Raw genomic sequence first — 24,454 nt, forward strand, 5'->3', positions numbered from 1 at the left:
TACAAAGAATTTGATTTTATTGATATTTAAATATATTAAATATTTCACTGAAATACATGATACACCACCCTCTCCCCCCCCCCCAACAGTGGTTACATTATAAAACCAAAGTCCATGGGCCTCCCATCCACTGACTCCCCCATCACCTGGTGAGAAAGGGGGCGATGGCAGCCCAGGAGAAGGGCATGGTTGGCACTATGGTATGAGGAGTCAGGGTGTGGACAGGCTCCTCCCACTTGGCAAGAAGCAAAGACAAGTCACCAAAGACTGAGGTCTTCTCTCTCTGGTCTCCTTACACCCTCACCCCCACCCCAGGGCTCCAAGCAGTCCCTTCCTATCCAGGGACATGGCTGGGGAAAGGAAGTTGATTTTCTGTCCGGACCAACTAGTCTTTTCCCCTCCTCCTGCCATGGCTAATGAAGTGCCTGACGGCCCATTTGGTTGATGCATGAAGATCCCCAAGGGAGGCAATATGAGCCAGAAAGCAGGCCTCTGCAAGGCGCTTGAGTCGGAAAGGGCAAGAGTACCAAGTACCCTTTCCATTCCCCAAACCCAGCAACTCTGGGACCCTCTCTCCTCTGTCTCTCTAATCACCTCCAAGACCAAATGATCTTCAAGCAAAATTCAGGCTAATGCCTCTGGCTTAAATAGGTACAGACAGAGAAACCAAGGCACCAACTACTTCAGGCCTGAGGCAAGGAGGCTGTAGGGAAAGGAGTAAAAGGAAGGCAGAGATAGGAAGGGAATCTAGAGTCCAACCTTCCAACCCTCCTCCTAGCCCTTGCAGGCTTCACGGGGACTGGGGAGCCAGGAACACGCTAGACTGAGACTGAAGGCTGCCGAACGCCAAGTTTCAGGTTCCCTTGCCCCATCTCCTAGTACCAGTATCTGGGTCCTCAGAGAGATCCCATGCTACCTCAGTCCCAAAGTATACTACCAGCTGAGGAACCCAGGAATCTCCTGAGCCTCTGCCCACCAAACCCCAGACAGTTCAAGCGCATGGAGCATCGAGGTTCCAGCAGGCGCCTGGGTCCCTGCCCCAGGCAGGGAGACAGTCATGCTGCACGCGCGGCCCCCAAATGGCACTTAGGGATTTGGCACAAAAAGGACTGCTCTCCCCAGGGCCACCTTCCTCTTGCTACCACACCCCCTGCCACTCCTGTGCAATCTAGGCATCTCTCTCCATCTCTCGAAATCAGAAACGCTGCCTTACTCCCAGAAGACAGGGCCCCACAGGAGCGAGGCAACCCCGGGTAGAGAGCTGAGGAGGAGCACAAGGACACACACAGACCTGGGAAACAGATACACACACAGAGGCCGACATGCACACACATTACACAGACACACAGGCCCTCCCCAGGGCCAAAGACTTGGGAGGACGGGTTTGAGATCAGGGTCATCCTCCTCCGTGCCCTGACCCTTTTCTTTTTGGCAACAGAAGGGGTAGAGATGCTCTGTGCCCCCTTGCCAGCAGACAGCAAGAGAGCACGGGGACAGAGTTACCTGACCATGACCCCAGTGGGGCCCTCAGATCAAGAGTCTGGTACCACCCCGCTCCCTGGCCGGCCTGCTCTCTTTGGCACCTGCTGGTGAACTTTCAACTCCTGATCTTCTGACATCCCCACACACACGCTTGCTCTCTGGCTGGGCATTTTCACAGTACCAATGAGGCCAGATGCCCCTTTCCCTGGAGTTGTGCAGGAACTGGGGCTAAATCTGAGCTGTCAAAAGTCCCTTTGTTCCCCTTTGGGGACAGATCATGGGACTAGGATTTGGCAAATGGAAACACTCCCCTGAAATACGGACAGGGCTGGGTCCCCAGAGCATCTCCCTCCTGGGCCCTGTGCCTAGGAGGGAGACCTGACTGGGGTGGAGTACCCAAAGCCAGGCTGGGGATGCAGGCATAGCAGAGGCAAGCGTGGAAGAGGCACTCCTCATGCCTGCCCCAGTCTTTGTACAAAATATTCCCAGGAAAAAGAGGGAAAGGAAGGGCCCAGCCCTGAGTCTGTTGCCCAGACAGACAGGGAAAGGGTAGGCATGGCAAGCTGCCACTTTAATCCCTCAGACAGGAGGGCTCCTGCTGCCTCTGCTGCCTCCCCTGCTCCTGAAGGCTGGAAGAAAGAGGCAACAGCCCTATCCCAATTAGAAAAGTAAGAGTCACTTGCATAATCCTCTTGGCGTCCCTTGTTCACCAGCCTGAGGGCAGACGAGCGTGGTCCAAGCACAGCCTGCTGGGGTGTTCCCTTTTGTGGTCAGCAGGGTCTGGAGGCTTGGTGGCCCCGCCACAGCTCCAACCAGCGAGCACAGAGTCCACTTAGATGCCCATCTTGGTCCTGACAGCTGAATTTGTAGCTGGGCCCTGCTAACTGGGGGGGCCCCCATTGAGGAAGTAGGTGGTCATCTCCCCCTTGCCCTTCACCTTGACCACCCCTCGACACTCCAGCTGGTAGCCTTTGGCAGCTAGAACCTGGTACAAGTCCGTGGTCACCTGGGGGATGGGAAGGGAACCCATTTAGCCTGGGATCCTTCCTGCTGCATTTGCAGGGGCCCAGGGGTTCTCTAATCATGCTAGCCACCCCCCCAATCCCCACTCCCCAAACCACAGAACACTGCCACCCTACCCCTGTCCTAGTGACCTCAGAGAGACCCCTGCAGAAGCCCTCTGGACCCATACTCTTCCCAGCCTCTGCTCACATCCCCCTCACCTGGATTCGGTCAGGGACCCCTGTGCTGTCCATACGGCTAGAGACATTCACTGTGTTCCCCCAGATGTCATACTGCGGCTTCCGAGCCCCAATGACGCCTGCCACGACTGGGCCCATGTTCAGCCCTGCAATGGGGACAGCAGCAAAAAACTGAGACTAATGGACATTCCAGGGTCAGCCCAGAGAGTCATCCCACCTCCTGGCACCTTTAGAAGGACCCAGAGAAGAAAGTGACAAAGGGACAAGTGTCCTGGTTGTAGGCAATGGCAGATCCGAGCATGTCCCAAGGCGCTCCCCTGCGTTAAGACAGCCGTTGCCCTAACAGTAGCTAAATCCACTGAATGCTCGCTCCGCGCCAAGCCCTCTGGTCAGCATTTCACATTCCATTATTTCATCCCCTCGACAGCCCTAAAAGGCGGGTATCGTCCCCATTTTACAAACGGCCTCAGCAGAGGAGCTGGGAGGTGTGCTAAATAGGCCAGTGAGCAGAACAGCCAGGATCCAAACCAGAGTGACTCTAGAACCCACGCCGCTACCACTCCTCCCGCCCACCAGCTCCCAGCTCATCTGTGAGCAAGTGCCTCTTATCAGACTGGGAGAGAGAAGGACACAGGTACTGGAGCTTAAATCAACCCGGTTTCGAAGCCCAGTGCAGCCACCTACTAGCTGTCTGACCTCGGCCAAGTTATTTCATCAGAGAGTCAGTCTCTATCTGTAAGAGGGAGCGGTAAAGCGAAGATTAAAATGTCTAGGACAGCGCCTAGCACACAGTAGGCCCTCAATAAATGATCTCTGTTCTAAATATGAGGCGAGATAGGAGATGGGAGAAAAGGACATCCCAAAGGATTCCCGATGGGGAATCTGTGATGCCATCCCTAGCCTGCTTCCTCAGCCTCACCCAGAAACAGCCCTGGGAAAAGCTGCCAGGCAACCAGGCCATCTCACCAATCTTCATCTGGAAATTGTTGAAGGAGTGCTCATTGATATGTTTCATCTGCTCCATGAGCCGCATGGCATAGTCGGCCAGGGCAGTGATGTGGGAGCGGCCGGCCTGATCATAGGTGCTGGCGTTCAGCCCCGAGGCAGCCATGTAGGTGCTACCAATCGTTTTGATCTTCTCCAGCTGCCGGAACCGCTCCTCGCTGATGATCTGGACAGCACGGGGGGACCGGACTGTCAAGGCGGCGAAGCCAAACGCACGCGCCCTGCCTGATGCTCACTCTTGCCATGCCTCGGCCTCTTCCCCCTTCCCTGTTTCAACAGCTCCCCTCTTTTGAGCGAGTGAGCCCCCGCCTTCCAGCTGGTGTTCTCAAGGCGGGACTGAGAAGCCAGGAAAACAGGCCTCCCTCTCCAGCCCGTTATCAGAACCCCAGGCCAGGACTTAAGCATACAGCTTCAGCTCAACTTCAAAAGCTCCCTCACGGAATCCAGAACCACGGAAGGGACATTAGCCATCAGTTATTCTAACCATCACTTTTTGGGAAACTGAGTGCCAGAATGAAGAAGTGACTCGGATCCGAAAGAGCAAATGGCCCATCCCAACCTGGCTAATTCAGGATACTTCCTCATGCTTGCTTCCATTTTCTCTATTCAGGGGCCCGTCTTGCTTCCTTGGGCTCAGGGGGTTCTGTCCATAGATTACTGCCGCCTTAGTCGGTAACGTTCACCTGGTACCTATCCTGTCCTCTCCACAGATCCTCATGGCCTTTGCTCCCCAGCAGTGATGACCCTGCCCCACTGAGGTCGACCTCCTTGCTGCCTCGAGACACCTTGGTGGGTCCTTGTCCTTGTCTCTGCTCTACCTACTCTACTCCTACCCCGACATCTCTGGGTCCCAGCAAACCTCCCTTCCTCCTCCCAATCCAGCTACCCATCCCATCCTGGCCTTCCCAACAAAGTTCTCCCCGCTGCCCTAGTCCCCCCCAGCCGCCCTGCCAGCAGCAGCCAACCAGACAAGTACCTCGTCGAAGTCAGCGATGATCTCGTTGAGCAACCGCAGACACTCGACGCCCTCGTTGTTGGCCTCCAGCTCCACATAGAACTCAGAAAAGTTGGCAATGGAGGCAAACATGACGGCCACACACTCACACGACTGATAGTAGAGCTCGTCATTCCGGCGCTCCCGGGCCAGGAAGTGGGCAGCCACGTCCTTGGGCAGAATGTTATGCAGCAGTCTTCGGTTGTAGGCCTGGAGTTCCTCCATCTCCTCCTTCTCCCCTGTTGCCTGTGGATACCACACCCATCACCCATTGCCCAACCTTCACAAGGGGTGGTATGGCGGCCAAGGCCTGGAGACGGGCATCAGAGGGAATCACGGGGAAGAAGAAAGGCATGGACGGGTGAGACCTAAAGACCAGGCAGAAGGGTGAAAGGGGCAGGGACAGGAGGAGGCAGGGGTTAGGGGATGGGCGCAGAGAAGGCTTGGAGCCAGAGTGAGCTTGGGCGGCCCGAGCCTTGGCCGGCTAACCAGGTCTGTTTCTGGCTTGGCCCAGGTTCTGTGGCCAAGATCCTCCCCCTCCCCCAGAAGCCCACCCGGTCACCTGCAGTTTCCAGAGGAAGTCCAGGCGCGCAGTTGACTCCACCTGCTGGGCGTGCAGATACAACGCCAGTGCAAACACCAGCAGAATCACGGGGGTCATGTATTTGAGCGCCACCCTCCCTGCAGCTGGGCTGAGGGTAAGCAGAGGCAAGCTCAGCGTCTGACAGAGGCATGTGGCAGCCCTACCCTTCCCCGCCCCAGAGCCCTCACTCACCAGTCCAGCCCGTCGAAAGTCTCATTGGAAGAAGCCCTGGCAGGAAGATACAAGAAACAAAGTCATCGGTTCTTCTTGGGTTGCTGGGTGGGAGCAGAGGGGAGGGGAGACAGAAACTGCATTTACCGAGCACATAGCACAAAATCAGCAAGGGCCAGGGCTTTTGCTTACATGAACTCGTTAAGAGCAGACGTTAAGAGAAGGTTCCACTGCTAGCTCCCCTACTTACCTGTCCTGTGACCCAGAACAAGTTGCTTAAGTCTAGGCCTGTTTCCTCATCAGTAAAAGAGGGACGAGATCTAAATAACATGCGCAAAAGGCCTGGCCTGGCACTTGGCGTGCAGTAAGGCTTTGACAAATGTTAGGTACCACAGTCTTTCCAATCACCTATGACACAGGCGCCATTGCCATTTCACAGACGAGGAAACTGAGGCTCAGAGACATTAACTCACCTGTCCAAGGTCACACAGCTAATGAGCAGCAGAGCGGGATTCAAACCCAAATGACTCCAGAGGCTTTTCCTACCACATCAAGCTATGGCCCCATATCACAAGGGGTGGGGTTTGCAGAGAAAAGCCAGTGTGGTATCCCAGGCCAAGCCCCTACGCAGGAGTCAGAAGTTTTGGTTCCTAGCCAGGGCGCTGCCACCAAGCAGCTGTGTGACCTACAGGTGGTTAAGAGAATGCGTGTGAAGGAACCATGCGAACGAGACAGGGAATTTTTTTAAACGTCTGGCCTAAAGATACAGGGACTTCCCAGGACTGGGGTTTCCTTGGGGTGATGGAGGAGTCATATGCTGGGAGGTCCTCCACTGCCTCCTTCTCCCCCACAGATGAGGGGTGAGTGGTAGGTAGCTTTCCAAGGGCACAAGAGGCCTGGGCACCAGAGAGACTCACAGTGGCCAGCAGGGTCAGGAAGCTCCTAGGGGATTAAAGGGCTGAGGATAAACTCACAAGCCATGGACACCAAGCAGCAGGTCATAGTTGTCAAAGATGGTGGCTGGGGGGCCCAGCAGAAGCAGCACCAAATAGACGAGCCCCAGGACAAAGATCACGGCCAACTTCCCGATGCTGCTGATGTGCAGGAAGACAGAGCTGGCCAGGAGACTCAGCAGCATGTTCCCAACGAAGTACTGCGGGGCGATGGCAGCGGCGGCGTCGGGTGGAGGCAGAAGCCAGGCACCCCAACCCCATGCAGGAAGAGCCCTGCACTCCCCTCCACGACCTCAAACCCGAAGCTCCTTCAGCCTCTGCACCCCGCCCCACACCATGCAGGGGCCCCTGGCTGCTCCTCCAGCAGGGACTCTGGTGAGACCTGGGCCCCCTGGTGAGACCTGGGCCCCCAGTGCCTGTCGCCAGGCCTGACCCAGAGGACTCAGTAACCAGTGCTAATCGGGACCACCCCCCATCCCGCCTGAGCACGGCTTGGACACCTCGGGGAAGCTGCAAGTGGGTGCGGTGCCCTCACACAGCGGAGCATCCAGGCCCAGGGAGTAATTGAGCTGCTGCAGGTGGCAGGCTGTGATGTCCGCGGGCGTCACATTCAGCATCCGGGCTGCGCAGGTCCGTATGGGGGTGTGGTTACAGGTGAACTGCAACAGTTGGGGGAGACGTATCAGGGTAAGCACAGAGGGGAGTGGTTACCAGGGCCATGCCCCAGCGCCTTACACCCTGGAGGTCAAAGTTCTCACTGAGGGGTGACAGGAGGTACAGAATTCAAGGAGAAAGGGGGATGGAGTTAACCTCATCCCCTCCGTTGGGATAACGAGCTCTCAGAGGGCAGGAAATGGGTATTCTTCCTCTGCCCACCCCCAGGACCCAGAGCAGTGCTCGGCACAGACGAAGGGCAGGAGAATCCCCACTGGACCTTTACCATGTTGGCAATGGCAGAGGTGAACACAAGCAAGACTGAAAAGATGCCAACCACGGTGCTGTGCGCCCGAGAGCGGACAATGCTGCGGGAAAGGCGTCGCAGGGCCTTGGGGAAGAGCTGCAGACAGGCAAGAGACCGAGGGTTAGAGACCGTGTCAACCAAGGGGTAAGACCAACCAAGGATGGGGCCCAGGGCGGAGGCCTGGCCTTCTCCTCCCCATCCCCGCGTGACTCCTCACCACCCCAGCGCAGCCAGCCCTCCCCGACCGGCCCTGGAAGAACGCCCGACATACGGAGCCACAGGAGGACACGGCACAGGTCAGCACGGCGGTCAGCAACAGCAGGAAGATACCGGCATAGGTCCCAAGCATCAGGGTGGAGCTGGGGCACAAGAGGGCCGGGAAAACGTTACTCTGGAACATCTGGGCGTCCTTGTCCCACTCCCCAGACGGGCAGGGGGCAGGCTCCAGGGACCGTGAGCTTGCACGGGTGTCAAGGAAGGTTCGGGGAGGTGGTGGAGGGAAGAGAAGCAGAGCGAGGAGGGGCAGGGCTCTCACTGTGGGAAGACGAGGAGCTGGATAAAGCAGATGAAGCAGAAGACCAACAGCGCGCAGGCCACGTAGGCTCCGAAGCGGGGGTCCGCCTTCCGCGAGTACTGAGGGAGAGGAGGCTGAGCTGGGCGCTGCGCTCTGCCCTGGGGAGGCATGGCCCCACCAGGGGCCTCAAGGAGGGGAAGCAGTGGCCCAGTTGATAGAAATCCCCCCTGTGCCCTGTGGTCGCCCACCCCCCATTCCCAAAATAACCTCTCCGGTTCCCTCAGTTGCGCTCAGCCTTCCCTGCCTGGACCTCCCCTCTTCTCTCGGCCCTCGGCCCTCTGCCCTCCAATCCCCCAAACCTTCTTTTCAAGATCTTCTCTCTGGAAGGTGAGCAGGAAGCGGCGCACGTGGTCCTTCCGTAGCTGATCGATGCTGCGGGCATCGATGGCACGGCCCAGGAACTCATCTACTTCATCCTCGGGGTTCAGGGCATCTTGGGCACCCCGGCTGAGGGCAGGGGACATGGCTTCACCGGGGGCATGAGCACTGCCACGTGCGAGGCAATGAGAAGGGAAGGGAATGGGCAGCACCCCAAAACGGAGTGAGCGGGTGTGTGGCCCCTGCTTCCACAGGACACACCTAAGGTCCAGGAAAGAGGGAGTCTCGGCTCCCTGCAACCCTGTCCCAGGGTGCAAGCGCCTTCTCCCCTCCTCCTCCTCCCTCCTTTATAACCTGACTTACTTGTCTTTGCTGGAATCATCAATGCCCTGGAGAAAGGGACAAAGTGTGCAAGTGAGGTGAAGGGCAGACCACCTTCGCCTCCATCAGTCCTTCCCCATCCCCAACAGTGTGCTGAGGGATCCCCCGTGTGCTTGGGGGGGGCTTGGGACCCCTGGCACGAAGTCATCCCTCCTGTCCCCAGTACCAGAAGTCATACGTGGAGGTGTATGAGCCACAGCAAGGAAGGCAGAAGAGGGAAGGGGGGCACAGAGTGTCAGGAAAAGGCCTCGGGTCCTAACGCCGTGGGCCCCTCACCATCTGGCGGAAAGCCTTGGAGTCCTTGGTCCGGGAGAAGGCGCGGTCGGGCACCCAGCGCGGCATCAGCCCTTCCATGGAGTTGGCCCGCGTCCGCTGCAGCTTGGCCAGCATGGCCTTCTCCTCTTTCTGTGCAGGCGGCCGGGTGCAGGATCAGAACAGGGCCCGAGAAGAGGTCTGTCCGCTCCCCACATCTGCCCTCCTCCCTGCCTGCCTGCCCCGCCCCCGGCCTGACCCGTTTCTGGCTGGCCCCCAGGATGAGGAAGGTCTCGATGTGCTGCTCCTTGAGGTAGGCGTTGCGCTCGCCGCCGCGGCCCGGCTCCACCTCGTAGTCGCCGTTCAGGTACTGCAGCGTGGCCCGGGTGATGTGGATGCGGCTGTGAGCAAACAGGAGGGTGAGACCAGGGCTCGCCCGCCTCGCTCCGCCCCCCACCACCCGACCCCACACTCACCCGGCCCGGCCCCCCGCCTCCATGTGGTTGGCCAGCGTCACGTCGTTGGACCACACGTCGAACTGCCATTTCCGCAGACCAAGGACGCCACAGTGCACGCGGCCGCTGTGGATGCCCACGCGCATGTTCACGTTCACGCCCGTCACCTCACGCACCAGCCTGGGGGGAGGCGGCTCGGGCTCAGCTCCTGGCCCGGTCCTCGCCACTCCCGGCCCAGAGCTCGGGCCCTTCACTCCCCTCGGAGCCGAACAGACCAGGACAGACCCAGACGGGGGACACAGGAGCACAGCCTTCGGCTGGACGGCTGGACGTGGGCAAGCGGCTGCATGGCTCTCAGGGACAAAAAGAACCCTGTTCAGCAGGTGCAGCACTGAGCCAGAAAGGGAGGGGTCGCTGTTCTCCCCTCAGGCCTGCTCAGCTGGCACTCACACGGGCCCAAACCCCCTCACGCTGGCTCCCCTACCCTGCCCTCTGGCGGGGGCCTAAGCTGCACAGGCTGAAGAAAGATCCATTCCCCTCCCCGCTGATGGATCTCCAAGACAGAGAAATGGCCACAACCGAGAAACAATCCTGAGGACGCATCAAACGGTAGGAGTGGGCCGGGGCACACTCGGTTCCAGGAAGCCTAGGGGGGCACTGCTTACGAGATGGCCTCGATCATGTCCACCCCCATCTCCACACAGCAGTGGGCATGGTCTGCCCGGGCCTCCGGCAGCCCCGACACACAGTAGTAACAGTCCCCTAAGATCTTGATTCTCAGGCAGTGATTTTCCTAAAGGGGAGAGTTGGGGAGAGTCGCGCTCACTCTCTTGCCTGCCCAGCACCCTCCCTGAGTCACCATCTGTCCCCACTGAGCCAGGCCGCCCCAGTAAGGCTATGCTCGCCCCACCCCCAGCCCCAGGCCCCTCACCGCAGCCAGCTTGTCAAACCGGGCAAAGAGCTCGTTCAGGGTCATGACCAGCTCCTGCGCGGTGCACTGGGATGCCAGGCTGGTGAAGCCTTCGATGTCTGCAAACAGGATGCTGTGGACGATGGCAGAAGATGGAAGGACCACATGGCCCTCAAAGACTCCCAGGTCCGCCGTCCCTGCCGGTACCCTCCCACCCCCACCCTACCTGACATTGTCATGCTTCTGGATATAGATCTTGTGGAACATCATGTCTTCTTTCTTTGTGTTGATATCTTCTTTCATCTCCATGGCAACATGCTGGGGCAACACGGACAGCAGCAGCCGTTCCTAGACCAGTGGTTGCGACAGGGCACCGCTATCTTCTCGGCCTCACACTGTAATGCCTCCTGATGCCTCCACCACCCCAGAGCCCTCCCAGAAGCCTCTGGAGACCTGAGCTTCCCTTCTGGACCTCCCCCATGAGAACCTACAGCAGATACACGTCCCAGCCCCCTCTGAGCACCCCATGCAACCCCTCACTTGTGCCCCCATCTGCTCTCTCCCACCCTCAGGCAGGACAGGAACCCCAGTGTCCCAGGGCCTGCGTGACGCACAATCGAGCGGGCCAGCCACACTCAGTCCATGGAGTGGTATGGGGCGGCGGACCCAGTCTGCGGGTTCTGTGGGGGTGAGGAGCGGGCCGGCCTCGGACAGGGAGAGCAGCCCCACCTGCTGCCGATTCTCATGCTGCAGGTGCAGCCGGGCCTGGATGTAACCGCGGGTCTCCTGAAAGGCCTGGCGCTGAGACACCTCCGCCGGGTAGTGCGTGCAGATGCCGATGACGTTGGTGCAGAGGAACAGCAGCACGTTGGCACCCAGCTGCAGGAGGGTGGCAGAGGCAGACGGTGGACGCCCCCACCCCCACGACGCACAGGGGCGACCTGCTAGGCTCTGTGGATCCCGGGCCCTGTCTGTCCCCAAGCTGTCCCAACCCCTGTAAGCCATCTCCCCCTTCCCCCACAGGACCCCGGCCCCCTGCCTGGATCACCCCACAGCTAGAAACGGGACTTTGTCACAACTCCCGGGCAGCAGAAGCACCACCCAGGGTAAGATGGGCCCCAGGGCCTGCACCCAGCACCGACGATTCCCTGCCCCACAATCAGCCCAAACAAAAAGCGAATGCTGCTCCTTCTGCACGTGGTTCTCCTCACAGGACAACACCCAGGGGACTTGTGCTCTCTATCCCCCTAGGAATGCCCAGGACAAGTCCTCTCATCTCTCTGGGCCCCTGCATGTTCATCTAGAACCTGGAGAGGGACAGTAAGATTTCTAAGATCCCTCCCTGCTCTGACACCGCTGGATATAACAGTTACTATTATTATTATTATCGGAGCTAATTTGTTGACGGCCCCCTAGTTAACATTCCTGACTTCTATAGCTGCGTCTACACAGTAACTAACAAATTTCTCCTAACTCTACCAGACAGATAACAGTATCTCACTCTAAAGGTGAGGCACTCCAGCACAGAGAAGCTCAGGAACTTGCCCAAGATCACACAGCTAATAGTGGCTGGTGTGTGACTTGAATCCAGGATAGTCAGACTCCAAAGCCTGTGTCCAAACCCTACTGAACGGTACGTTCCAGATTTCCAAGATTCCTACGCACTCCATTCACCCGAGCTCTTGAGGCCCAGCCTCAGAGCCCAGGCTTGGGAGTCTTCAATTCTACTAACGTGGGACCTTCCCTTCCACCTGGGAAGGGTTGCCACCATGCCCCGGCACCCCCAGTTCTTGCCACAGCCAGGCCCCTTGCCCTAGGACCCTGATCTCAGGATGGTCAGCCCTCCTCAGCATCGGGAGTACTCACCAGAGAGCAAGTCTAAGGAAAACTGGCCTCAGTGTTTCTGGAAATTCAGGGGTTAACCTGGCACTTGTGGCTCCACCCCAGAGTTGGCTGGGGCAGGGCTCTGGTTTGGGGAGAAGGGAGGGAAAGAGCACCAAGTGGAAGCCAGGAATTCTGGGCTTTGCCCAGAACCAGAACTAGTCCTGCAAACTTAATCTCTGGGACCTCGGTTTCATTTTTCTTAGGTAAAATGGAGGGGTAGGTTCAGCAAACCCCTGAGCCATTTCTCACTTTGACCCTCTAGGACTGGCCTCCTAGCCTCCCTTCCCAGTCCAGCTCACAAGGCCCCCCGCCTAGCAGCAGGGGTGAAGAGGGGGGCACACTATCTCCCCTAGGGGTTTCTAAGAATAGCCCCCAGTGAGGGGAGAAGGGGAGGGGGGTTAACCAGGCAACTTCCCTTCCTGGCCCCAGGAGCCCAAGAGGAAAAAGTGAGTCATGGGGGAGGGAAGGGGAAGGGGGACGGGGACTGAAATAGATCTCTACGCAGACCCCTATCCAACTGTGAGAAAAAAGGGATTCCAGGACACTCTAGGAGACTCCAGGCTGGGCCGGGGTCACCGGGTGAAACTGCTCAGTGCATCTGAATGAGTGGGTCAGAGGAAAACGAAGGCTCCTTCCCAGGAGTGTGAGCAGGGCTGGATCTGGAAAGGGGCTGCCCGAGGAGCCTAGAAAGGAGGCCACAGCCCCACACTATCCAGATACACACAGCCCAACTGAATACAGGGAATCAATCCTTCTCACTTCAGAGAAGCGGTATGGGCAACCCTGGCTCTGAGGACGGGCACAGGGGCGGGGGTGACTTTCCCCACTCACTCTAAGAACATGCCTGCTGAGACCTACTGGGTCAGGCTGCAGCTGGGTACCCCTGGGGAGGCAGGAGGCTGGCACAGTCCCGGCCTCCGTGGGGCTGCGCCTCCCCAGTCAGGCCCTGGGCCTGGTTCTGGGCACCATGCCAGCTAAGAGCAGAGAAGAGACACCCACCCACCCCTGGCCAGCCAGAGAGAAGGTGGAGGGGTGAAGGGAGGCACCACCTCCAAGCTCCTCCTTCCCCAGGAGGGTAATCCAACTCCAAAGCCCAGTGCCATAGTTACCTGGTGAGAAGTGGGGGGCTAGCAGAGGCAGAAAGACCCTGGCCCTTTAAGAGGTCTGACTGCCCTGTGGGTGCGTGCTCCACAAACAAATGGGCTATAAAGTTACTTTTAAAAAGGTACATTCTGTTCCGGAGCACAAGCTGGGCGGAGAAGGGCATCATGCCAGAGCACCCAGCTTCTCACCCTGGGAGCCCCAGGCAACTTCCTCTTAGTGGGTGGGGCTAGGGTGGGCTACAGGCCACAAGCCCTAGGCAAGGCAGAGGCGGACTCCCTCAAAACTTGAGCAAGAGAGAGGACAGCACCCTCAAAATCAGGGTGCCAAGAGAGGGATCATGAGGTGTGTTGGTTTGGGGCTATGCCCTGAAGGATCTTCTAGGCAAGATGTCCTGGTCTCTGCTCCCTGCTTAGAGGGATGACCCAAGACGACAGACTCCACACGCTCTTGTCTCTCTCAAAGGGACTTCTGGGAAGGCCCTTCCCTGGGTACCATCCCCTACAGCACTCCCACACCTCCCTGCCCCCAGGTGAGAACCCTGCCCTGCCGGGTTCTACTCCACTCTGGGAGAGGGTGGGGCCCTAACAGCAACATCATGAGGTAGATACTATTTTTATCCCAGTTTTACAGACTGGGAAATCAAGGCTGGGAGAAGTGAGGTTCGTTGTCTAAGATCTCACGGAGAAGAACTCAGCCCATTGGACCAGCAGGTCTGCCCGCAGCCAAGCCTTGATTTCTCACCATCGTGCTGTCAAGCCCCACCCCACACACCACTCAGAACCCGGATACAGTAGCTGGCATGGGCAGAGAACCTCAAGGCAGGGCTGCCTGAGCCCTGGTGCTCAGCGGGAGGACGGGGGGAGGAGATCCGACCCTGACGCCCCTCTTCTACAGTCCAACTCCACTCAAACCATGCTCAGGCCCGGAGAAAACAGATCCCACTCGTTACCCTCCCTGTCCTCTAGAGATGGCCTTGGTCCGGAGAGAAGCAACTCCTCCCTGGCTAACTCCATCCAAACCCTGCTCGATCCTTCCAGATCACCACCCGGAGCTGCTTTTCAGGGATGGCGCTGGCGCCTGAGTCTCAGGTATCATCTTGGGGCCAGAGATGCCAAGGCCGGACGTAGCCAGTGCTGCCCTCTCGGCCCTGCCCGGGCCCCGGGGCTAAACATCACGCTCCCACCTCCAGTGCTCCCTCACACCTATGGGCTATTGCAAGGGCCTCAGGAGGAAGAGCGGCAGACGGTGGCCTGCAGAGCGCAGGCTTGGGTCCGGGGGGCCCCCTCTCCTCAGCAGTGCCCTCCACTCCAGACCCTGGATGGAGCCGACCCCTGACACTTGGCCTCCCGTCATCTGCCCCTCCCCTTGGACACAGCACTGTCTCCAGTATCCACCCCCGACCCCCCCCCCCCCCATCGCCAGACCCCTTCTCATTCCCGGCCTGGTGCCCCAAGGCCCACCTCCCTGACCACCCACCTGCTTCCAGAGGAAGGCGTCGCCACGGTTGAGCTGCCAGGCCAAGATCAAATGCAGGGCGGAGAGGCCCAGGCCGCTGAAGACAGCCGCCCGCATGCGGATGGGCAGGAGCGTGTAGGCGATGTAGACGAAAAACACAGGGCACCAGAGGCCCGAGGAGGGGCTGCGGGGGTCGGCAGCCAGGGCACCCCCCACCTGCACGGCCGCCAGGATGCCCAGCACCACGTAGCTCACCACCCACATGGAGTCCTGGCGGAAGCTGTGCCGGTTACACACCACCATGAGCGCCACGAAGAGGGCGGCGGCACAGGCCAGCAGGGCCACGTAGGCAGGCCGGGGGCGGGCGGGCGCCGCGTGAAAGGCCAGCAGCACGGCCGTGAGCAGCACCAGCACGGCCATCAGCAGCGTCAGGCTGCTCTGGTTCATCTGAAAGAAGTACCGCTGGTACAGGCGCTCCAGCTTGGCCGAGCGGAACTGCTTCGACTGGAACACCTGGGCCAGGCGGCGCCAGCACGATCGCCGGCCCCCGGGTGTCGCGTCGGGGGCCGCCTCAGCCGCCCCGGCCGCCGCCTCCACGTCCTCAAAGCCCAGGGCCACCGCCCGCAGGCCCAGCTCCGTGCCCTTGCCCGGGCCGCCCCTCCGGATGAAGGCCTCATCCTGCCAGGGGCACCGAGGCGGAGCTGCAGGGGTGGGACTGGGGGGCTGCGCATCCCGGAGGCAGCTCATGTAGCGAGGCGTGCAGAAGCCCCCGGGCCGAGTCCCACGGCGTGGACGCTTCTGCCCATTGCGCTCACCCCAGGCTGTTTTCCGTTCATCCACTTTGGGGACCAGGAGGCCACTAAACCATGACATGCTGCTGAGAGAGAGGAACGAGCTGGTATTAACACCACCGTCGCGCCCTACCACCACCGGCAGCTACCATAACCTGAGTACTTCCATGGCCAAGCTAAGCCCCTCGGTCGGCACAGCACTCACAGAATCCCCGAGGAAGATGATGGTGTCCCCCTTCAACAGGCCGGGAAACGGGAGACAGGGAGGGAGGTAACTGGCCCTGGATCACGTAGCCACAGAGGTGTAAGAACCGACATTCGAACCCAGACCTGCCTGACCCCCAAGCAGCACAACTTAAACATTCACCTCTTCCCTAAAAAGCACTGATCTGTGGGTGGTGACAAACTCAAGCGCCTGTGTCCAGGGGCAGAGCACCCCGTGCTCAGGAGACGTGGGGGGAACTACGGAGTGCCCCCCAGCACGGCAGGGGCACACAGCACCCCGCACTACTGGAGAGCTGCCACCCGCCTCCCGCCGGAGCCTCATCTTCTCATTTTTAACAGAAGCTGACAAAAAATGTACATTTTAATGTGACAGCTCCTGATTTTTAAATATTGGCAAGTAATTCACATTTTTCAACACTGCAAGCCAAATAAATCACGTCTGTGGAATGAATTCAGCCTGTGAGCTGCCAGTTGGTGACCTCTCTACAAAAGGGAATCTCTTTCCACATCGTTCCCCATCACACTCACACCATGCACACTTCAGCAGGCCAAATTCAACTTCTTCCTCGGGTCACGGCTTAGAAGGAACTTCCTCAGGGAAGATGTCCCAGCTCCCTTACCCAGACTACATTTCGTCCCGTTTACCCTCTGCAGGTTTCCTCCATAGCACTTATCACAATTGTAATGACATTGCCCCTTGTTCCATGTGGGTCCCCACCCCTCTGACTATAAACTCTGTGAGAGTAGGGATTATCACTATTTGGCTCAGCACTTTATCCCTAGCACCAAGTACTGACCCCGGCTCATGGTAAGGACTTAAGAAATAGGTTGAAAAGACAAAAAGAAAGCTCAAGATGGGGCGTCTGGGGGGCGTCTGGGTGGTTCAGTCGATTAACTGTCTGGCTGCTGGTTTTGGCTCCGGGTCGTGAGATCGAGCCCTGTGTCAGCCCCACCCTCAGTGCAGAGTCTGCTCGGGGTTCTCTCCCTTTCCCTCACCCTCTCCCTCCCACTCTGTTCCTCCCCCAACCCCCCCCACAGCACTCTCTCTGTCTCTCTAAAATAAATAAATAAAATCTAAAAAAAAAAAAAAAAGCAAGCTCAAGGGCATTGGCATTGAGCAGCTAATGTGAAATAAAAACAAATAGCGATAATCCTGTGACTCTTCTTCCTCCCTGCACTCGAGTCCTATGAGCCTCCTTGCTGTTCCCCAACACACGGTGCACAGGCCGGCCTGGGACTGCGGTGCTCCCCGTGTCCTCCGCCTGCTACAAGAGCTCCTCCAGGTCACAGCTCACATGTCCCCTTATCAGTGAGTCTTTCCCTGACCGTTCTATTAAAATAGCAACCCCCTTTCCTGGAGCTCCCTATCTCCCTTCCCAGCTTTATGCTTTATTTTCCCCCATAGCTCTTATCAGCAACTGCCGTTCTATATATTTTCCTTATTTGCTCATCGCCTCTCCTCCCTGGAATGTCAGCCCCACGAACGCAGGGATTTGGGCCCGTTCTGCTCACTGCCGTCTCTGCCACACCTAGCAGAGTCTAAATAAACGTTCCTCGAATGGCTGGGTAGACAATGCTTTCTCTGGGCTAATTTAAACTTTCCGAGGTTCTCTCACATGCCGAATTCCGTCTGATCTTCACCAAAACCCTGTGCAGCTGCTTCTGGGGCCACCTGGAGCACAGATTTCACAGGGGGCAAAAAAAGAAAGGAAAGAAGGAAAGGAAAACAAGATGCACAGCCGCTTTATAGGACTGGCCCAAGTTACAGAGATCCGGGGCCACCGAACCCGCCACCGAACCCACCCCAGATCTCAGGTCTCCTGGAGGGTGTAGCGCCTTGAACCAGGACAGGGAGGGCTCCGTGACAACAGCCTCAGCGTGCCTCTGAGCTGAGCCCAGCTCAAGGGAAAGTGAGGATGAGCGCACTGTCATCTCCTCCATGCCCACAGGGCACCCTGGGGCTCCCGGTACTTAAAACTTGAGAGCCAGCAGCCTTGACATTTGTACTCACTAGGGGACACCTGGGGGGGGGCAGACAAGTGGCGCTTCAAGCAGACACCCACAGGCCCACAAAAGACAAAGCAGACTGGAGACCTCTCTGCAGCCTGGAAACCCCCCCTTGTTCGCCCTCAGCCAACCTCTCTCAGCGCCCCTTCTCCCATACCCCACAGAGCAGATATCCCCTCTCCCATATCCCTTCAACCCCTTCACACCACCAACACCACCCTCTGGAGGGACAGATCAGAAATCCAAGACTTTGGGTCAGGTTGGCATTTGGAAAAAGTCACCACAAAATACTTCATTACAAGCATGATCTTTGGAGCAAAACCAGGCTTCAAACCTGAGAGTGATTATGTGCCAGCTGCACAGCCTTGAACATGTGCCTGCCTCCCTGCCTCAGTTTCTTCATCTGTAAAATGGGAATAGTAACAGTTGTGAGGAAAGATTCCAACAGTATCTGTCACACAGTACATACTCGATAAGTGAGTTCTTCTCCCCCACCCTACACCACTTGGAACCCAAAAGTCTGCCCCTGTCCAAGAAATGGAAAGAGAGAAAAGTCATAAGCAAGAGCACACATCTCCCCAGCCAGCCAGACACCTGGTTCTATCTGTGCCTGTGTCCGCGGTTGTCAGTCCTCAGAGCTGCTGGAGACAGAGCCCAGAGCGAGCAGGTTTCCCACCACCCCCACCATGACATTTTACTTCATTCAGCCTCCTCCTACTCGCCAGTCCCCTGTCCTGTATTTACCATCCCACCCCCCCTCCCCAAATGGCCCAGACCTCTCTTCCCAAAGGACCTGCTTTTGGCTGTGTTCCCAGCCTCCTGGAAGCACATCCTAGCATCTGGCTCATACCCACAGAGGAAGGGGCAGACACTGTCCCCAGAACACTCTGACCCCCCAGGGGGATAGGTTCAGAGCTGTATAATGGTCCAACTAACTGCAGCCATCCCACCTGGGGATCCACTCCAGGCACTGCCCACCTTGGGGAACTCACCAGGCTCCCAGCACTCCTGGCACTCCAGACTAGGCTGGTATGACAAGGAACAGGGGAGGGCACTGTTCAAAGCCACAGAACTTCCCTATATGGTCCCCCAACCCTCACTGTCCAGAAACAGCCCATCACTATAAACCACAGACCACCTCCCTCTTCCCTAGGGACAGGCTCCTGAGCCTGTGCCTCTGACTTCCTCCTCCCCTGGGTCCTGGTCCCTTGCTCTCTCTCACAGATCTGCTGCTCCAGGCACCACAGGCATAGCCATTCAGCTTGGCAGCTGGAGGCCCAGTGCCTCCCAGACCTCAAGTCCCTCCCAACCCTGATTCTCCAGCCTGGACCCAGAGTCTGAGGCAGGCCAAGGCCCAGCCCCAAGGATAGCTCTGCCCACTGCTTCTCCCAAACCCTCTTCCTGGCCACCTCGGTCTGTCCCTGCCCTCCCTGGCACAAGGCGGCTCCAGGGGATTTCAAACGACTTCAGAAAGTTCATGGTAGAAGGCGCTGCCCAGGCAGGGCTCTTCAGTGCCAGCACCGCCCACCATGCTGGGAAGTGGGCCTCAATTCCAGGCCTTTCCAGATGTAGAGGAGCCTCCCCCAGGGCCTGTGTCTGGAGGTCCAGGACTGCCTTCTCCTCCCTTCCCCAATCCTCGGTCTCCCCGAAGACTGCAGAAGGCTCCCGCTTCCACACCCAACCACACAGCCCCCACCACCACCACCACACAAGGTTTTTCCACCTCACAGGGGTGTTGTGGTAAGGGGAGGGTATGGGAAGAGAATCCCCGCCGCCTGCTTCCACGTCTAGGTTTTCAGTCAGGCCCTGCTGAGAATCAAGTCTGCTCCCCCCGGCCCCCTGCAGCGGGCCCTGACACCACCCTTTTCATTGCCAAGGTCTGGGGTTAGGGGAGTGGAGGGAACTCCTACAGGCAGAGGGCATCCCTCCTCCGCCCGGCCTGCCCCCTCCCCTAAACACAATCACACTCTACCCCAAACTCGTAGGCTCACCCCACAGCCCCGCTGCAAAACCCTCCGCCACCCCTCCCCCAGTACAAGCCTTCCCCCAGGTCCCAGCAAGCTGGGCACTCGCTTCGGATGGAGGAAGGCAGTGAAGGGTGGGAGCCTGAGCCCCCCATCTCCTCCCAGATTTCTCTCTCCAGCCCCAACGGCCTCAGGCTCCCCTCCAAACACTATCGAGCCTCCCCATCGCACGCTTCCGTGCCCGCAACAACAAAAAAACTCTCGGGAGCCGCGCGGGAGTCTTCACGCCCCCCGAGACCCGAGCGCCCAGCGCCGCCGCTCCCCCCGCCGCTCCTCCGCGCGGGCTCACCTGCCGGCCCGGCTCCGCGCCTCCCCCGGGCCCCCGCCCCGCCGCCCCCGCGGGCTCCGGCCCGCCGGCCGGCCCTCCCGCGGTCGTGCTCCGTGCCCGCGCGTCCCGGCCGTCCCTCCAGCCGTCCGCAGTCCGCCCGGCCCGCGCCCCCACCTTGCTGGCCAGCGCAGCCGCCCTCTACCCCGGATCCAGAAGTCCCCTCCCCGCCGGCTCCCGGACTCCCCGCCTTAAAGGCACAAGCTCCTATTGTCTGGGCGCCCCCTCCCCCTCCGCCTCCCGAGCCCCGCGCAGGGGCCCACTCCCCTTCCGAGGAGCCGGGTAGGGGTGGGGGAGCCCGAGCAGCGCCCCTCCCTCCGCGCGCCCCCTCCTCTCTCCCGCCGCTCCCTCCCCCAGTCCTGGGAAAACAAGCGGCTTCTGTTCTGGGATCAAGACCCCGAGGGAGGGGGCCGTCCCGCCCGCTGCCCCTTCCCTCCACCCCCCCTGCTGCCTCCTGCGGCGTTCTCCGCCCACCCTCACCCAGGGGTCCCCGGGCGCGCCTGCAAACGCACTCTGTTTCTCGGCGACTGGCCCCCGCCCGGACCACGGAGGGTCGGCTTCCTTCCGGCCGGGGTCCCCCGGGGCTGAACCCTCGCCCAGCGCCCACTCCTCACTCCTCCTCCCTTCCTCCCTCCCCCAGCCCCCACCCTGCCATTCCCGCCCAGCCGCCACGGCCCCGCTCCCTCCCGCGGGAACTCAGTTTAATAATTAATTAAGATTTCATTCCACCGGGCGCCAGGTGTGTGCGGCCTGCTTCCCCACACGCCACTTGTTTCTTCCTCCCCCAACCCTCTGGGGCACCGACCCAACGCGAATCTGCTGCACCCAGAGCCCAAAAGGGGGACTGAAGGAAGGGGCGCTTCCCCCCCCCCCCCCACTGGCCCCTCTCCCTTTCTCTCTCTTCCCCTCCCTCTCTGGGCAGCCCCTCCCCCGCACCTGCGAACGTGCAGAGCCCCTCCCCCGGGCACCTTTTACCCACGGGTTGTGCTTCCCTGTTGAGGGTGGGGGTGAAGGGGGGGTGCATGGCTAGGTGCACATACAGAAAAATTGTTTGGGACTTTTATTTATTTCCCATGTTTTCTCGCACAAAGCAGCAACCCAGGTTACCTGGGTGATGGGAAAATCACGTGGAAGTGGCTTTAACCCTTAAAGGGTTTGAAACAGGGTATAGCCAGAAAGGGAAAGAGGGTTAATTCCCAGAGTATAGGTGAGTCTGACTTTGGAATGAGTGCCATTGCCCCAGAGCTGGGAAGAGGGCAGCCTGCCTGGCTTCCCTTGGAGGCCTGGCCAGTGGTTCCCTCAACCACACCTGTAGCTTCTCCTTCTCTTTGGCAGCCTCTTCCGCACCCGCACCTGAGGTCCCACTACAGTTCACTCCTCAGCGCCTTCCACGTTCTAGTCCTTCAAAGCGCAACTCTTGTCCATGCCAAATCCCCTCTTGGATTCCTAAACCCAGGACAGAGTTTGAGGCAAGGAAGAGAGGGGAGGAATTAGGAAAATCACTCTTTCTCTCTTTTTCTCTCTCTTGCTCACTCTCTCAAATAAATAAAATCTAAAAAACAAAAACTTTTTTTTAAGATTTATTTGAGAGAGAGCGCTTGCGCGCGCTTGTGCATAGGCAGGCCAGAGAGGGGGGTGCAGAGGGAGAAAGAAACCTCAAGCCAACTCCCCACTGAGTGGGGAGCCCATGCAGGGCTCTATCCCAGGACCCTGAGATCATGACCTGAGCTGAAATCAAGTCAGCCACTCAACGACTGAGCCACCCAGGAGCCCCTTTGAGATTTTATTTTTAAGTAATCTCCGCATCCAAAGTGGGGCTTGCACCTACAAGCCTGAGATCAAGAGTGGCACTCCCTACCCACTGAGCCAGCCAGGTGCCCCTAAAATGGGAATTTTAAAAGACTCTACTAAAATAAAATTAAAATAGCATATAAAAAATCAAATAAAATAGGGATAAAATTATCTGCCTTGTCTTTCTTACAGGATTTTAAGGCTCAGTTCAACAGTGGGAAATGAGGGGTGCCTGGGTGGCTCAGTTGTTAAGCATCTGCCTAAGGGCATGATCCCAGGGTCCTGGGATCGGCCCACATAGGGCTCCCTGCTCCGCTGGGAGCCTGCTTCTTCCTCTCCCACTCACCCTGCTTGTGTTCCCTCTCTCGCTGCCTGTCTCTCTCTGTCAAATAAATTAATAAAATCCTAAAAAAAAAAAAGGGAAATGAGAAAGGGACAGATTATTCTGCCATGTGTGATTCTCGGTTATGCCAGCCTGGCCTATTCTTTGACCTTTGGGGCCTCTTCACCTGACTTCTCCCTTCAAGTAGCCAGTGTTCTCACCACTATCAAAATTTCCTCTCCCAGGGCGCCTGGGTGGCTCAGTTGGTTAACCTGCTGCCTTCGGCTCTGGTCATGATCCCAGAGTCCTGGGATCACCCCACTTTGGGCTTCCTGCTCAGTGGGGAGCCTGATTTCCTTTTCCTCCCCTTGTGCTCTTTAGCTCTCTCTCTGTCTCTCAAATAAATAAATAAAATCTTAAAAAAAAAAAAATGTCCCCTGCAACCTGAAGCCAGTATCTGCCATTTACCTCTTAGAATAATATGTTCGTGGGCCACATAGTGAAAATACAAAAAACAATTGAGAAAAAGAAATTATGAAATTTTGAAATTTGTCTTTAAAAGGGGGGGCACCTGGGTGGTTCAGTCCATTAAGCATCTGCCTTCGGCTCACGTCATGATCCCAGGGTCCTGGGATCCAGTCCTGCTCCGTGGAGAGTCTGCTTCTCCCTCTGCCCCTCCTTCCACTCGTTCTCTCAATCTCTCTCTCTCTCAAATAAATAAATAAAATCTTTTTTAAAGAAAGAAATTTTGAAATTTGTATTCATCTATGCGCATTATAAATTTTTATACTTTGGAATGGAAGGCTTTGTCCTTCGTTTTATTTTGGAATGAAAACAAACTTGGACACCAACCAAGCAAGCTGGAGAAATGTGCTAAGGGTCCATCTCTGGGTCCATTCAGTCCCGCAGGCCTCCTCCACCCTTGCGTATGGCCGGTGTGTTAGTCCAACTTCCTGAATTCCACTGCCCTTGCTGGAGGGCAGAGCCACCATCAGCACCCCCCCCCTTTTTTTTTTTGGCTCCTCAGCATCAGCACTTTACATAGGATCTCTTCTAGCTCCATAGATTGTCTGGTCCTTAAAAATGATTCCAGGCTCTCATTCCATAGATAGGAAACACGAGCTGGTGCACATGGGAAATACTCAATTATTGGATTTTCAGTCTTATAAGACATCAGAGCAGGAAGGGGTCATAAAGATGATCTAATTCAGCTGCTATCCTTTTTGTAATTGTAACAGCAAGCACTTATACAGCATTACGATGTGCCAAGTTTTCTTCAAAGCCCTTACCATAAAATAACTCATCAATCCTCATAAAACTTCCTGATCCTATGATTACTAACATGCCCCCCTTAGACATGGGAAAAATCGAGGTACAGAGGGGTCCCATAATGGAGTCTAGTCTCTAAGACAGTGGTTCTCAGACTTACTCTGAGCCCCTGGAAGAAATGATACTCTTAGCTCCACATGATGAAATAAGAACATACTAAAAGAACTACACAATCTGTGCTCTGCCAGATCTGACAGAGTCTAGAATCGCAGGCACCAAAGATTGAGGCGGAAAAAAATTGGAAAATCCTGAACAGTGAGAAAATGCTACCGATTCTTTTTCTTTGAACTAGGACAAGATGGCTATTACTGAATTCTCATGACAGAACACCTTGATCCAACTTGCGGAACACCAACCCTGCTGAGCCTAGCTTGAGAACCGTGACAATAAGGAAAATATTCAGAAAGGACCTCCCTGCGATGAGAGACGGGCAGCTGGCACGGACTGTTTCTATTTCTCCGAGTCTAGCTTGGTCTCAATGATCTCGGTTTTTCTTTTTTTTTTTTTTTAAGATTTTATTTATTTATTCGACAGAGATAGAGACAGCCAGCGAGAGGGAACACAAGCAGGGGGAGTGGGAGAGGAAGAAGCAGGCTCACAGCGGAGGAGCCTGATGTGGGGCTCGATCCCATAATGCCAGGATCACGCCCTGAGCCGAAGGCAGACGCTTAACCGCTGTGCCACCCAGGCGCCCCAACCTCAGTTTTTCTAATACAGACCACAGTCACCGTGATGTTGTTGCAACCTCTCACTTTCAGGAAGAAGAAATTCCTACAAGGAGAGTGTATTACATGTAAATGCAAGTTTCATATGTGGACAACACTATAAATATCCAGTGTTGAAAATACGCTGTAACAAAACTAATGGATGGGCTCGAGTCCCCTGAGCCTTCCCCAGGCTATTCGGGGAAGAGCTAAGCAAGCCTCTGCCTACTCCCTTTGACAAAGCACGGGTTC

At 57.4% G+C, this 24,454-nt stretch overlaps 1 protein-coding gene across 6 annotated transcripts; it reads right to left on the reverse strand.

The window, feature by feature from the left end:
* ADCY6 (adenylate cyclase 6) lies at window positions 1-20,702 on the reverse strand. 6 transcript variants are annotated; one of them, XM_045801153.2, is made up of 22 exons: window positions 20,569-20,702; window positions 14,706-15,558; window positions 10,971-11,120; window positions 10,468-10,589; window positions 10,263-10,374; window positions 9,997-10,124; window positions 9,353-9,511; window positions 9,136-9,277; window positions 8,901-9,029; window positions 8,607-8,632; window positions 8,225-8,372; window positions 7,887-7,984; window positions 7,623-7,710; window positions 7,331-7,447; window positions 6,891-7,049; window positions 6,412-6,590; window positions 5,459-5,494; window positions 5,246-5,375; window positions 4,666-4,929; window positions 3,651-3,855; window positions 2,706-2,830; window positions 1-2,488 (listed from the first exon to the last, which is right to left on the reverse strand). In XM_045801153.2, the coding sequence occupies exons 2-22, from the start codon at window positions 15,555-15,557 to the stop codon at window positions 2,363-2,365; spliced, it is 3,495 nt and encodes a 1,164-aa protein (XP_045657109.1). In that variant the 5' UTR covers window position 15,558; window positions 20,569-20,702; the 3' UTR covers window positions 1-2,362. The 6 variants fall into 6 exon arrangements, with proteins under 6 accessions (XP_045657109.1, XP_045657110.1, XP_045657111.1 ...); XM_045801154.2 differs by having other exon boundaries at window positions 14,706-15,561; XM_045801155.2 differs by lacking the exon at window positions 20,569-20,702 and adding an exon at window positions 20,021-20,165 and having other exon boundaries at window positions 14,706-15,561.
* Window positions 20,703-24,454: the final 3,752 nt, after the last annotated feature.

Source organism: Ursus americanus, chromosome 25 (assembly GCF_024610735.1).
Source record: "Ursus americanus isolate L20-20 chromosome 25, mUrsAme1.1.p, whole genome shotgun sequence".
In the NCBI taxonomy this organism is placed as follows: Eukaryota; Metazoa; Chordata; class Mammalia; order Carnivora; family Ursidae; genus Ursus; species Ursus americanus.